At 38.8% G+C, this 12500-nt stretch overlaps 2 protein-coding genes and 1 long non-coding RNA gene across 6 annotated transcripts in view; 2 read left to right on the forward strand and 1 right to left on the reverse strand.

Moving 5' to 3' along the window:
• The first annotated feature begins 889 nt into the window (after positions 1-889).
• LOC143899358 (uncharacterized) lies at positions 890-10879 on the forward strand. 3 transcript variants are annotated; one of them, XM_077409598.1, is made up of 6 exons: positions 890-4732; positions 4874-5088; positions 5155-9279; positions 9371-9514; positions 9604-9763; positions 9853-10879. In XM_077409598.1, the coding sequence occupies exons 1-3, from the start codon at positions 3008-3010 to the stop codon at positions 6200-6202; spliced, it is 2988 nt and encodes a 995-aa protein (XP_077265724.1). In that variant the 5' UTR covers positions 890-3007; the 3' UTR covers positions 6203-9279; positions 9371-9514; positions 9604-9763; positions 9853-10879. The 3 variants fall into 3 exon arrangements, with proteins under 3 accessions (XP_077265724.1, XP_077265723.1, XP_077265722.1); XM_077409597.1 differs by having other exon boundaries at positions 891-4732; positions 4874-7355; positions 7502-9279; XM_077409596.1 differs by having other exon boundaries at positions 891-4732; positions 4874-9279.
• A 530-nt stretch (positions 10880-11409) lies between these two features.
• The window catches only part of LOC143899361 (uncharacterized), an 18949-nt gene continuing 17858 nt past the window's right edge, over positions 11410-12500 (reverse strand). For both annotated transcript variants that reach the window (XM_077409602.1, XM_077409603.1), the window contains exons 5-7: positions 11837-11977; positions 11558-11626; positions 11410-11471 (exon numbers count right to left, since the gene is read on the reverse strand). The gene's annotated coding sequence lies outside the window, so the exon portion shown is untranslated. The remainder of the gene's footprint in view (positions 11472-11557; positions 11627-11836; positions 11978-12500) is intronic.
• LOC143899362 (uncharacterized) overlaps positions 11999-12500 on the forward strand; it is a 10240-nt gene continuing 9738 nt past the window's right edge. Inside the window, exon 1 of the long non-coding RNA XR_013257464.1 lies at positions 11999-12500. This exon is cut by the window's right edge and continues 409 nt beyond it. This is a non-coding gene — a long non-coding RNA (uncharacterized LOC143899362).

Consider the following 12500-nt stretch of genomic DNA (forward strand, 5'->3'; position numbering starts at 1 on the left):
GGGTGGACGAAGAGAGCGGTATCGTCTCTCTCTCTCTCGGTCTCTCTCTCGATACGTCGGAAAACCGCGTCCGGCCCGTCGGGGCGAAGAAGCGCGCGATCGACGCTCCCCCTCGCGGGAGGACGCGACGTCGACAGCGACCTTGAACGCGAGTTCGGACGCGCGATAAAAAAATATTATTAGCGAAACGTACGGTTCGGGGGGGGGATGAACGAAGAGAGCGGTATCGTCTCTCTCGGTCTCTCTCTCGATACATCGGAAAAAAACAAAAATAATAAGCAGCCAATCGCTAACGTCGTACATCGGAAAAACCACCATTTTTATACGTCAGCGATAAAAATGGAAAAAAAGTACGCAGCCAATCGCCAACGTTGTACATCGGAAAACCGCGTCCGCGTAGCCAATCGCCAACGTTGTACATCGGAAAACCGCGTCCGTCCCGTTAGGACGAAGAAGCGCGCGATCGACGCTCCCCCTCGCGGGAGGACGACTCGCGATTTTCACCGTAAAAATGGGGAGAAAAGATGTAGGGAAAAAGTAAGTAGCCAATCGCTAACGAGGTACATCGGAAAATCACCACCGTTGGCAGCCCTGCCACACCTAACTTTACGTAAAGTGTTCCCCCCGCGTCGCGCTCCCCCTCTCGCCCAGTTTTCGCTTCCCCCCGCATAGCCCCCCCTCCGCTGACCCTTTACACCGTCCCTCGACCCCCTCGCCCACCGCTTACGGCGCTCCCCCCGCGGCAGCGAAGCCCCCCCCCGACCCCGCTAACCGCAACCCGAGATCCCTGGGGCAGGAATGTATATTCTCTAGCTACTAAAGATTGCAAATAAATATATTCAATAATATTTGTAAAATATATTTTAGAAATATTGCTTCGAAAAATAAAATATGTTAGACTCTATCAGCAATAATTGTTTCACGTTTAAAAGATTTGTTTAATATTTGAAAATTATACATTTTTACATCTTACATTGGAAAATATTTTGTATATTTATAGCATCGTGGTGTGTGTTGGGTAAGTCTTGCGTCGTATTGCTGGCGAAGATATGTGTCCGCGAATGTCATGATTTTGCTTCGCCGGAGGCCTGCTTATATTAGATCCCAACTGAAATTTACTTGCGAGTTAGTCTTACCATTATGAGCCGCCTAGCGGCGTCGTTGGAACTGGCGCTACCATGCATCTTTTGACGTAGAACTACGTCTTTGTCGACAGTAAGGGGGGGTAAATTCAGGCACAGATGCAACGTTTTCTTGCAACGTTTTTTCTCGAAAAGTATTAAAGGAAAATATACTTTATTATACAGTTTTTGAAAGCTCTCGATGTGAGCTAAATGTTCCTGCAATTTATTTTGGTGGTTTTTTATAACCGATTTTCTTGAAATGGAATTATTATAAGAACCTGACGTCTGTCTGTATGTCTGTTTGTCTGTCTGACCGTAAACTACTCATTTGTTAATAGACCGAATTTTAAAGAATTATGTATGAAATAGTGGTGGAATTTTGCGGAAATGACGGTGGTGGGGTTAATTTTTTGATACCGATTTTTTTTAAACTGGTTGTGTAGTTTTTTGATATATTTTTGAAAATAATAATCGTAGAGTAATAAATAAATTGTCATTCGATAGCTTAGTCTCATTTTCTCTCTAAAGTCTATAAAGTCTCCAAAAGGGGTTACCGATTTTTTTCGTTTTCCGCGACCTACTTATTTGTTAATAAACCGAATTTACAAGAATTTTATATGAAACAGAGGTAGATTTTTCCTGGAATGGTGGTGGTGGGGTTAATTTTTCAATACCGATTTTTTTTAAACCGGTTGCGTAGTTTTTGATGCCAATGTGTTTCTTTTGTTCTAAAACGTCGAAATATCGCATTAAAAAAATGTAAAATTGCTAATAATAAAGAAGTTACCGATTTTCTTTATACCGATTTTTTTTGTAACGTTTTCTTGCAACGTTTTATGCGAACTACAAATTTGTTAATAGACCGGATTTTAAAAAATTATATATGAAATAAGGGTAGAAATTTTCCGGGAATGTTTTGTTACCGATCTTTTTGAAAACCGGTTGCGTAGTTTTCGATGCCAATGTGTTTCTTATGTTCTAAGACGTCGAAATGTCGCATTAAAAAAATTCAAAATTGCTAATAATAAAGAGGTTACCGATTTCTGTTTAAAAAAACAGCCAAACTTACCAAAATCATGAGACACGGTAGTGTCTCGCGCCAAGTATGTACACGCGGAGCGAGACCGACCGTAACTCTTTTACGCGACGCGACGGGTTGCGAGTACTCGAGATGTTGAGATCTCGATAACGAGTGAACGGATCAAATTCTAAGTAGGCTTGATCGATAGCTTGAGGTCGAATTAGGGGGGGGGGGTTTCTTTTATAATATTCCGCTATGTGCCTTACGAGCGGAGATATTGCGACGCAAAGTCCAAATGTGAAAAATTTTATTTAAGATACTTCTAACGCCGCGACGTCTTATGACATATCAAAGAAATGTCACTTTTACTTTTTTGGCGCAGGTATGGCCAGTTTCGATATCGCGCACGTATTTCGATTGATCTAGTAGGTAAATTAGGTCGATAGACTTATTGGTCAGGAGAAAGATTTCTATTTAGGTAAATTAGGTATATATATTGAGTCAATTGCTTCATGTTTATCTAAGGCTCTATAAAAGTGAGTATTCTCGTCCACCATTTTTGAACCAATCATATGTGAAAACATAACCTTTTAAGGAACTTTTTCGTAAACGGAGGTTCCGGTTGAGCGGCCGTACGAGACGGACGTGTTAGCGCGAGCTGGCACTTAACCTATTCTGGAAAGTTCTTAGTTGCGTAGAGGGATAGCTTTGGTTAATGTGATTTTGAAGTCGGGTTCTCGGTGTTATCTGGGCCGGAATCGGTGGGAGGGAATAAAGGAGTTCTAATATTTTGGAGGCTCCCCTCTCGGAGGGGGAGCGATATATTTTCTGATTCCTTTTTCCGCTGAATAAGAGACGACTGATGATGGAGATATCAGATGAAGAGAGAGAAGAGGATTCCGGGAATCGATTATCCGTTTTGGATTCGGCAGCGGAAAATCTAGTCAATCCTGGAGTGTTGAAGAGGGACTTCGAAAGATTCGTCAAAGGAACAAAAACCGTGAGATTGGGGGAGAGGGAAGCGGCGAGTGTGGTGCGTCGTGGCGACAGGGGCGGCGTGAAGAGGCAAAAAGTGAGAGATGTGAATCCGGAAGATGTAAAGGACGATGATAGGGAAAGGAGTAACAACGTCTCGATTAACCTAAATCCTGAGAACTTGAGTGCGGTTATGAGTGGCCACGCGACACCGGCCGACGATGCACGTGATTCAGGTGTGCTCAGCTCACAAGTGCCACCTACGACCACTCGCGATATGGAGAGGTTTAACAGGCAGACCACGGTGGAAAGAAAGATATATAGGGTATGTGGACCGGAGCTGATTGAGAGTACAGCACCTGTGGACGAAATGGAGAACACTCAAAGTAGATTCTCTGACGATCACGAGGGTAAGGTATCATTGACCCTCCGGCTCCCCCCAGAGCAAACATTAACGAGAAAAGGTAGGAATCATATTAAGTTATGGATGATCCTGACTGAATTAAAGATCCGTCCAAATAACGTCGTTATGCTAAATTATTTTTCGGCCGAAGCAGAATTTCAAAGTGGATCATCGGCAAATTTTGCGTTGGAAAAAATAGAGAAACTTAAGATTAAAAAGTTAACTGCTAAAATAAAAAAACACCAAATTTTTTGTAAAGGTGTTATAACGGATTGGCCTTCTACGATCCCCGAATTGTGGGCAGCTATTAGTGATAAGACAAATATAGTTAGCTTGGAACGAATGTATAGACGTAAGTGGGACGCTTCAAATAAGACTGCCTCTTTTTTAGAAACAGATAATATTATTATTACATTTAGAGATAATAAACTGAGGGGATTAAAAATATTTAATAATATGGTTGGTTTGAGAGTTCGGCCTTATATTATGCAAGTCAGACAATGCTATAACTGTTTCAGATATGGACATACAAAGAATGCATGTAAGAGTGAGACGAAATGCATTATATGTGGTGACAAGGCCCATGGTCAATGCACAAAACCGGTTAAGTGTTGCAACTGTGATGGTTCTCATAGATCCACGTTTAGAGGATGTTCTATTTTTGCTAAAAATAAGAAAATTAATGTTGTGAAAGCACACAATAATATTTCATTTTACAGAGCACGAAAAATAGTAGAAGGCAAGGAAGCTCCAGTGCAAACCAGCCATGATATACAGGTAAATCCGGGGGCATGGCCCACCCTGCCGGATCCTAAAGGAGGCATGACGTACTCCGCAAAAACTAAATCTAACTCCCGGAACGAGGTAGAAACTCCTAAATCAAAAAATGACTACAGGGTAGAATATCCCCGTGAAGATACTCACAAGGACAAAAGGAGGAAAGATCCCTCCCGCTCATTTTATAAACAATTTAATCTCCGAGAAGAGGAAATTACCAAAAGTAGGAGAGGCGTGGCGCTCAAGGCCCGCCACAGCGACGCATCAGAGGAAGGAAGTTGCAAAGATGCGACATCCTGTGACGGAAGGGAAGATACGACGATTTCTGCGGAGATCTCGAATGCCAGAGATACTGTCGAGGGAATCCTTTTACTGTTACAAAGGGATCCACAGGTGAAAAGCCTATTGATTGAGGCACTCAAGCGAATAGAGGTACGTGGAATATCCGAAAGGAGTACTCAGCGATCTAGAGAGACTGTCGAGATGGAATATGAGTCACAGATGATTAACGAGGGGGAAACTTTGCTTTCTCATGTTACGGTATAATTCAATTTATTATTATGAAATTGCCAGGGTTTCAAAGGCCGTAAGCAAGAGTTATCTAAAAGAGTCATGGACTACGATATGGTGGTCCTTACGGAGACGAAACGTTCGTCGCGCAGTCAGGTTTATTTTCCAGGATTTAGAACCCTGAATAGTGATAACCCATTAGGCAGCGGTGGTGTTTCAATCTCTATCCGTTCACATATTGATTTTGATGTTGTCCCCATCGTGGCTCTCCCGTTTGGGTATGACGTAATTATTATTAAAACTAAGAATCTGAATCATAACTTTAATTTGGTGGCTGTTTACAGACACCCGAGAAGGGGTATAGCTGGTCAGGATTTTCGAGCAGTATTTGACTCTGTGGGGAACGGTGTGGATGACGTGATTATCCTTGGAGATTTTAATGCACATAACACTCTCTGGAATTGTGATTTAACCAATGAGAACGGGGATACTCTGTTAGACATTATGAACGAGAAGGATTTACTGTGCGTGAACGTTGACACGAAATCACGACTGGGCTATAGTGGCCAGCGTGACTCCAATCTGGATCTTTTGTTTTGTTCGATGGGCATGATTGACGAGATGGAGTGCTGTCAGGAGGATGACAATTGGGGTAGTGACCACTTTCCATTGACTTTTCGAATCGACCGACACACACGAATTTACAGGAAGCTAACCAATCGTGTTTCCACTAAAAGAACGGATTGGGAGCGATATTGTGGGTTTGTTGCTGGGGAATTTGAAACATTCTCAGTAACGGATATGGATAATGTTGATCTTAATTTTGATTCTTATTATAAGACATTTATAGATATTCTCAAGAATGGTATCGCTAGAGCTTCTGGAAGAAAGTTAACACCTGAGGTAATCAAGAAGCCAAATAAAAACAAGAGATCCCATAGATGGTGGGATGTACAATGTGACGAGATGATTAGAAATAGGAAATCTGCCCTTTCTACTTTCAAGAAACATAAAACTATTCACTCTTGGGTTGAAACAAAAGATGTTGTGCGTTGGTTAAAAAGACTCTTAATGAGAAGAAGAGAGAAAATTTCAAAGAATTTTGCCAAGGAATTAATAGATTTACAGATCCTGGGTATGTTTGGAAGACTATTCGAATATTTAAGAAGGCCAGGAATAATATTTCTTGGAATAATTGGCAATCGAAAGACAGAGAAACGGAAATTAGGAGGACAACGGACAGTTTGTCCCTCCCCCACTGCTGCGTATAAGCCTTATGACAACTTTACGAGAGCCACCGGTGAGTTCGATGCCCCCTTTTCGAGGGCAGAACTGGATAGGGCTATAACTATATGGCCAGAAGAGACTCTGCGCCGGGGATGGATGGCGTAGAATACAAGATGCTTCGGCTGTTGCCGGATTCAGGTAGAGAGATCATGTTACAGCTGTACAATTCTGTATGGCGAACGGGGATCATCCCGGGGGATTGGCAGTTGTACCAGGTCATATTTATTGATAAACCAGGACGAGAGAAGGTGCGACCCATATCACTGTCATCTTGTGTTGGCAAGTTGATGGAAAGACTCATTAACGAGAGACTAATGTGGTGGGCGGAAAATGAGAAAAAGTTTAGCAAATCACAGAGCGGATTTAGACGAGGTAAATCCTGTGCCGACAATCTGGCTAGAATCACGGCGGATATACGGGCTTCTATCAGCTCAAATGAATATACCTTGGCGGCCTTTTTAGATGTCGCCGCTGCATATGACAGTGTGAATTACTGGATCATGATGGATAAGTTGGATGCGCTTCATTGCCCGGTAAACATTGCTAGATTCATCAGTAAATGGTTATATTGCAGAAGAGTGAGATTTACCATTAATTCTCAAGAAAATGTGGATTGCCTTGTTTACGGAGGGCTCCCGCAGGGCGCGGTTCTTAGCCCTATCATGTATTCTTTATTCACGCAGGGTTTATGTGTGGAGCTGCCCGAGGGAGTGGAGGCAGTTGAATTCGCTGACGATATCGGTCTATGCGTTACTGGGATTAGTAGAAGGAGGAACAGGGATTTGTTGGAGCGGGCCGTTAATATTATTGCTGAAAGACTCATGATGATTGGATTGGACCTCGAGCCGAAGAAGAAAATACTGGTGGAATTCTCCAGAAGCGGATATGTGGACAGGAATGTGTTTATCATATACAAGGAACTAGGGTATATATAGGAGGTGATGCTAAATTTCTTGGAATTTGGCTGGATAGTGGTTTAACTTTCCATCGCCAAACACAGGAAATAAGAGGAAAAGTAAACAGAGCTAATTCTATTATGAGATATCTTTGCCATGTATCTACTGGTATGGAGACCAATACAGCTCTGATGCTATATAAGAGTCTCGTTAGATCGGTTATGGATTATGGGCTATTTATATACTATCCCAGAGATGCCCTGTATTCACTCAAGTTAGAACGAGCTCAATTTATGGGCATACGCACTGCACTGGGATACAGGAATAGAACCCCGAACAACGTAATTGTGGCAGAAGCAAAGGTGAGATCTCTTCGAGACCGGGCTTTCATGCTTGGTAGCAATTTCATCAACAAGGTCACGGTGTACAATCAAAATGGCTTATGTCAGAAGTTACAGCGTGCCTGTGATTGTGAGAGTTATGCGCGGTTTCTCCTTCCCACATACAGATTCTCCCTCCTGTCGGAGGTTTGGAAATCCTCCTTGAAGAAAAGAGAATGGTTGGGCCCACCACGGCAGTTTGAGATCTTTCGAGGAAGTTATGAAGCTCATTCTTTTGTTCCTCTAGTTGATTTTGATATCGGTTTGAAAAGGAAATTTAAAAAATTTTCAGATGAAATTTTAATCAAAGAGATTGTTACACAACATGACTTGGAATTGCCAGAAATTATTTTCACGGATGGATCCCAAGACGAAAACAAGAGATCTACTGGTGCCTCCGTGATCATATGTGATCAGGAGATCGCATATAAAATCAGTCTTCCGTTCATGTGTTCGTCGTATACTGCGGAAGCTTTTGCGGTGATGGCTGCGTTGAAGCTGATGCTCGAACAGAGAGAGGGGAGAGCAAGAGATATGGTTATTTTGTCTGACTGCAGGTCAGTGTTAATGAGTATTTGGAATAATACATTGGATGTCCACAGGAATCAATATATTATTGATGCTAGAAGAATATTGTATGAGTTGTGCTACATACACGAAAAAAGAGTTATACTAGTATGGATTCCTGCTCATAAGGGAATACTCGGTAATGAGTTGGCGGATGCAATAGCCAAGGAGGCTGCTACTGAGGAAGCGGACCCTACCATTGTCGTACCGGTGGGTGATATGATGACCAGTATTAGGGGATCTACGTGGGATGCAACGCAGAATTCGATCGTAGCTGAATCTACGTACAAGGGTATTTTTTATTTCACTACCATTGTCGTACCGGTAAGTGATATGATGACCAGTATTAGGGGATCTACGTGGGATGCAACGCAGAATTCGATCGTAGCTGAATCTACGTACAAGGGTATTTTTTACTTCACTAATTTCTATGAACGACGGACTACAAAACCATGGTTTTCGAAGCTGGATAAGGAGAGATATTTTATAACTTGGATAAATAGAGTGAGAGCAAATCATTATAATTTGGGTTCTTCTCTGAAAAGAAAGGGATATGTTGACAGTGAGAGATGTGACTGCGGCCACGAAAGGGAAGACTTGAACCATGTAATTTTGCAGTGCAGATTTTATGACGAGCCGAGAATAAGGATGGATCAGGAACTGAGAGCGATTGGATTTTTGGAAGAGATTGATATTGTTAAATTAATTCAGCGGAAAAATTGGAAAGTTTTGAATATAATATTTAAATTTATTAAGTCGATCAAGAGAATTATATAAACTGTATGAGTAAAAATTCCAGATGGGTTAAGTGTTAAATAGTAATATTATACAAAGTGTAAAGTACATAGTGACACAACTAGATTAAGAGGCCATGTGTCAATCACCGGTGGTGCAAGACACTAAATAGCTCTCATCCGAGAGCGACTGAAAAACCCCCCTTTTTCGTAAACGTCAATACGCTTTTCGGTCTCGCGATTAATGTAAAAATTTAGCTGAAATATCGATTCTGTAAAACTAAAAATAAGTATTAATTGAGTCTTAATTAATTAGACGTGTGTTCTTAAACGCGCGACAGTATAATTTGTTTTATAAGTGTCGTATTTATCGTAAATCGACACATCGTGACTCCGTTTCATTGTACGTATTTGAAGCAGTAATTTCAAGAGCAGAAGGTATATTATTTAAATAATAATCATTGCGAAAAATTGTTTTCATGTTGCAGTTTTGTCACATTTTGACATATTTGTGTTTTTATATTAAGTATTTGGCTGTTTGTAAAATGTCAACTGAGGACAATGAAAAAAATCGAAGTACGTCGCATCCTGGGCCAAATGTTGAGGTAATTGCCGCATAAATTCCTAATTTTTTCTTTTGTTTACTAATTTAATGCTTTATTTATCATATTTAATATACTTCCACTCATTTTTCAGGACCCTAAGCTTCAAGAGTATTACACAGATAAAAAAATTGAAAGCTTGTTGGTCGAAAATCTCTACCTGAAGAGTCTGCTAAAAATGTCAACTAAGGACAATCAAAAAAATCCAAGTATGTCGCATCTTGGGCCAAATGTTGAGGTAATTGCCACATAAATTTCTAATTTTTTCTTTCGTTTACTAATTTAATGCTCCATTTATCATATTTAATATACTTCCACTCATTTCAGGGACCCTAAGCTTCAAGAGTATTACACAGATGAAGAAATTTAAAGCTTGTTGATCGAAAATCTCTACCTGAAGAGTCAGCTGAAACGGTTACATCCTAAAATGTCAACTGACGACAATCAAAAAAATCCAAGTACGTCGCATTCTGGACCAAATGTTGAGGTAATTGCCATAAATTCCTAATTTTTTTTTTCGTTTACTAATGTAATGCTCCATTTATCTTATTTAATATACTTCCACTCATTTTTCAGGACCCTAAGCTTCAAGAGTATTACGCAGATGAAAAAACTGAAAGCTTGTTGGACGAAAATCTCTACCTGAAGAGTAACCTGAAACGGTTACATCTTATTTTGAAAATGTTCTCTCATAATCCGAAAATTGCTGAATATTTACAACAGCACAATGTCAAATAATTTATTTGCCTTTTTTGATTACTTTGTATCAAATAAAATGATTTTGAACTGTATGAAATAAATTTCATTTTCCAAAAAATTAAAGAAAAGGACAGACCCTACTGGGCTCAACATGGGTTCCAGACTCAAAATCTAATAAGATCATCCATTATTCCTCTATAAACCCTCCAACTTTTATCTGAAACATTTTTCCAATAAACCAATACTTTCTGAGATAATTAGTGAAGATAATTGGCATACAAAATAAAACTCACCTTGTATAATTAGATATAAATAATAATTACAGTTTTTGTATTATGTTATAATGTTATTCTTTATCAGTGGAAATTCATACAGTGCAGAGTAGCATGGAGCAGTTTTGACGAAGAAAGAGATAGAAAGATAATATCAATATTATTTTCTTAATATTGTATGTAATACTATTATATTAAAAATAACAGTTTGATAAAATTTAATAATATTTATTAAAATGTTTTAATTAGAATATTAATATTATTTTAAAATTGTATGTAACAATACTATTAAAAATAATTTAATAAAATTTAATAAAAATTATTAAAATGGTTTTTTAATTCCTAGCAATATTATACAAATATCACGCAAATATTATAGTAATTTTACCGTAATATTATTGATATATTGCAGTAATATTACCGCAATATTACTGAAATAAATATCAGTAATATTACTGATATTCATTTTCGCGGACATTTTAATATTACTGAGATATATCAGTAATATTACTGCAATATTTCTGATACATTTTATTGTAATATTGCAATCGAAAAATAATATCGTTGCAATATTTCTGCAATATTATGTGCTGTGTGGGATACATATTTATAGACCATATATAATATTTATTACAAAGTAACAAGCAGTTTCAAAGGTTATATGTTTAAGCACTTTTTGGTTAAGCTTTTTTCAAGCTTGCAGACCCAAAAACGTTCTTCCATTGTTTGCTGTTCTCAGAAAAATTTTTCACATCGTCAAAAATTCCAAAGTTCAATTTGAAATTTTGAATTCGTCGGGCAAACGTGCTATAAGCGGGCAACGGGTAGCCAGTACTTCGGAGGAAATCGTATCCTGGAACAGACAAAGCAAGCCGAAATTTCAGACCTTTGATTATACTTTCATGAGACCAATGCGGACGTCGCCCCTCTTGCCTCTTGTAACATTTCGATCTGCTCACTGATTAAAAATGACTCCATTGCAGTTTTCATCTTGTCTATTTGGCTGCGTAGCATCTGATTCTCCTCCTCCAAAGACAAATTGGCTACCACCCGTGCAGATTGAAGCGTCGGTCGCAAGTGTCCATTTTCCTCCTCCAGAGATGAACCGGCTTCCACCTGTGCAGTCTGCTCACTGTCAGATGACAGTAAACTTTTTGGGATATTACTGGATATTTCCACTTCATTGGAAACATCATGGTTTGATGGGGCAGCCTAATCCATGTTCTACAACATTTTGGACAATGCTACAGTTTTTTGAATAAAAATCAACAATTTCTATTAAGAACCAGAAGTGTGTCAAATAATATTACCATTTCTGGAGTAATTGAAACTTCTGCTACTATTTGTGTACACGTGCCAGCAACTTCATTTCGTAGCTTCTGAAAACCATTGACATGCTATCAAATATGTTGCATATATTCAAGAATTTATAATTAGAAGAGAAAAGAAGAAAGTTTGATGAAAAGCACAAAGCTCGATTCCAAAGTCGGTATAGCTCGAGATCTACGACCTGAACATTTGACAAAATTCGAACAATAAAATTCAGTAAAAAAAATTAATTATGCAAAGTTTGCAAGAAATTTATTTACTTTGTATGGAGACTTCCTTGGAGGTGAATCAATCCTGCGAGGTAGATTAGGAACATGAAATAAAGTAGGAACCGCATTTGGCTTCAATTTTTTCCAACCGTCGACACGTCTACTTTCAAACTGTGAATCCTCAAAATTTACCTATAATAAGGAAAACAATTAATTTTCAATTTACAGCTTTTACAGCGTTGAACGTAAAGGCCTTCACACACAAATCGACGGAAAACGTAAGACGTAAATTGTAAGGAAATCCATCAATCAGAGTCGACTATTCCCCTCTTTAAGAAGGAAGAAGAGGGGAATAGTCGACTCCCACACAGCACATAATATTGCAGAAATATTGCAGTAATATTGCAATATAGTGGAAATATTACGTATTACAATAAAATATTTCAGAAATATTACTGATGTATTACAAGTTTTTAAATAATATTGAAATATTACAGTAATATTGCTGCAATATATTGTTGAAATATAATACTTTAAGTAGCAAAATAATGTCAAATGACATTTTAATAACATCTTATTGACGTCATTAAGACGTTATTAAGGTATCACACAATCATACGTATTGCACAGATAATATATACCAGTTAAAGAATTTTGGACTGAAAGAAAGAAAAATCTAAATAAAAAAATGTGATGAAATCGAAAGAGACTGACT

Source organism: Temnothorax americanus, unplaced genomic scaffold (assembly GCF_048541705.1).
Source record: "Temnothorax americanus isolate GAGA-0224 unplaced genomic scaffold, ASM4854170v1 Scaffold266, whole genome shotgun sequence".
Taxonomy (NCBI): Eukaryota; Metazoa; Arthropoda; class Insecta; order Hymenoptera; family Formicidae; genus Temnothorax; species Temnothorax americanus.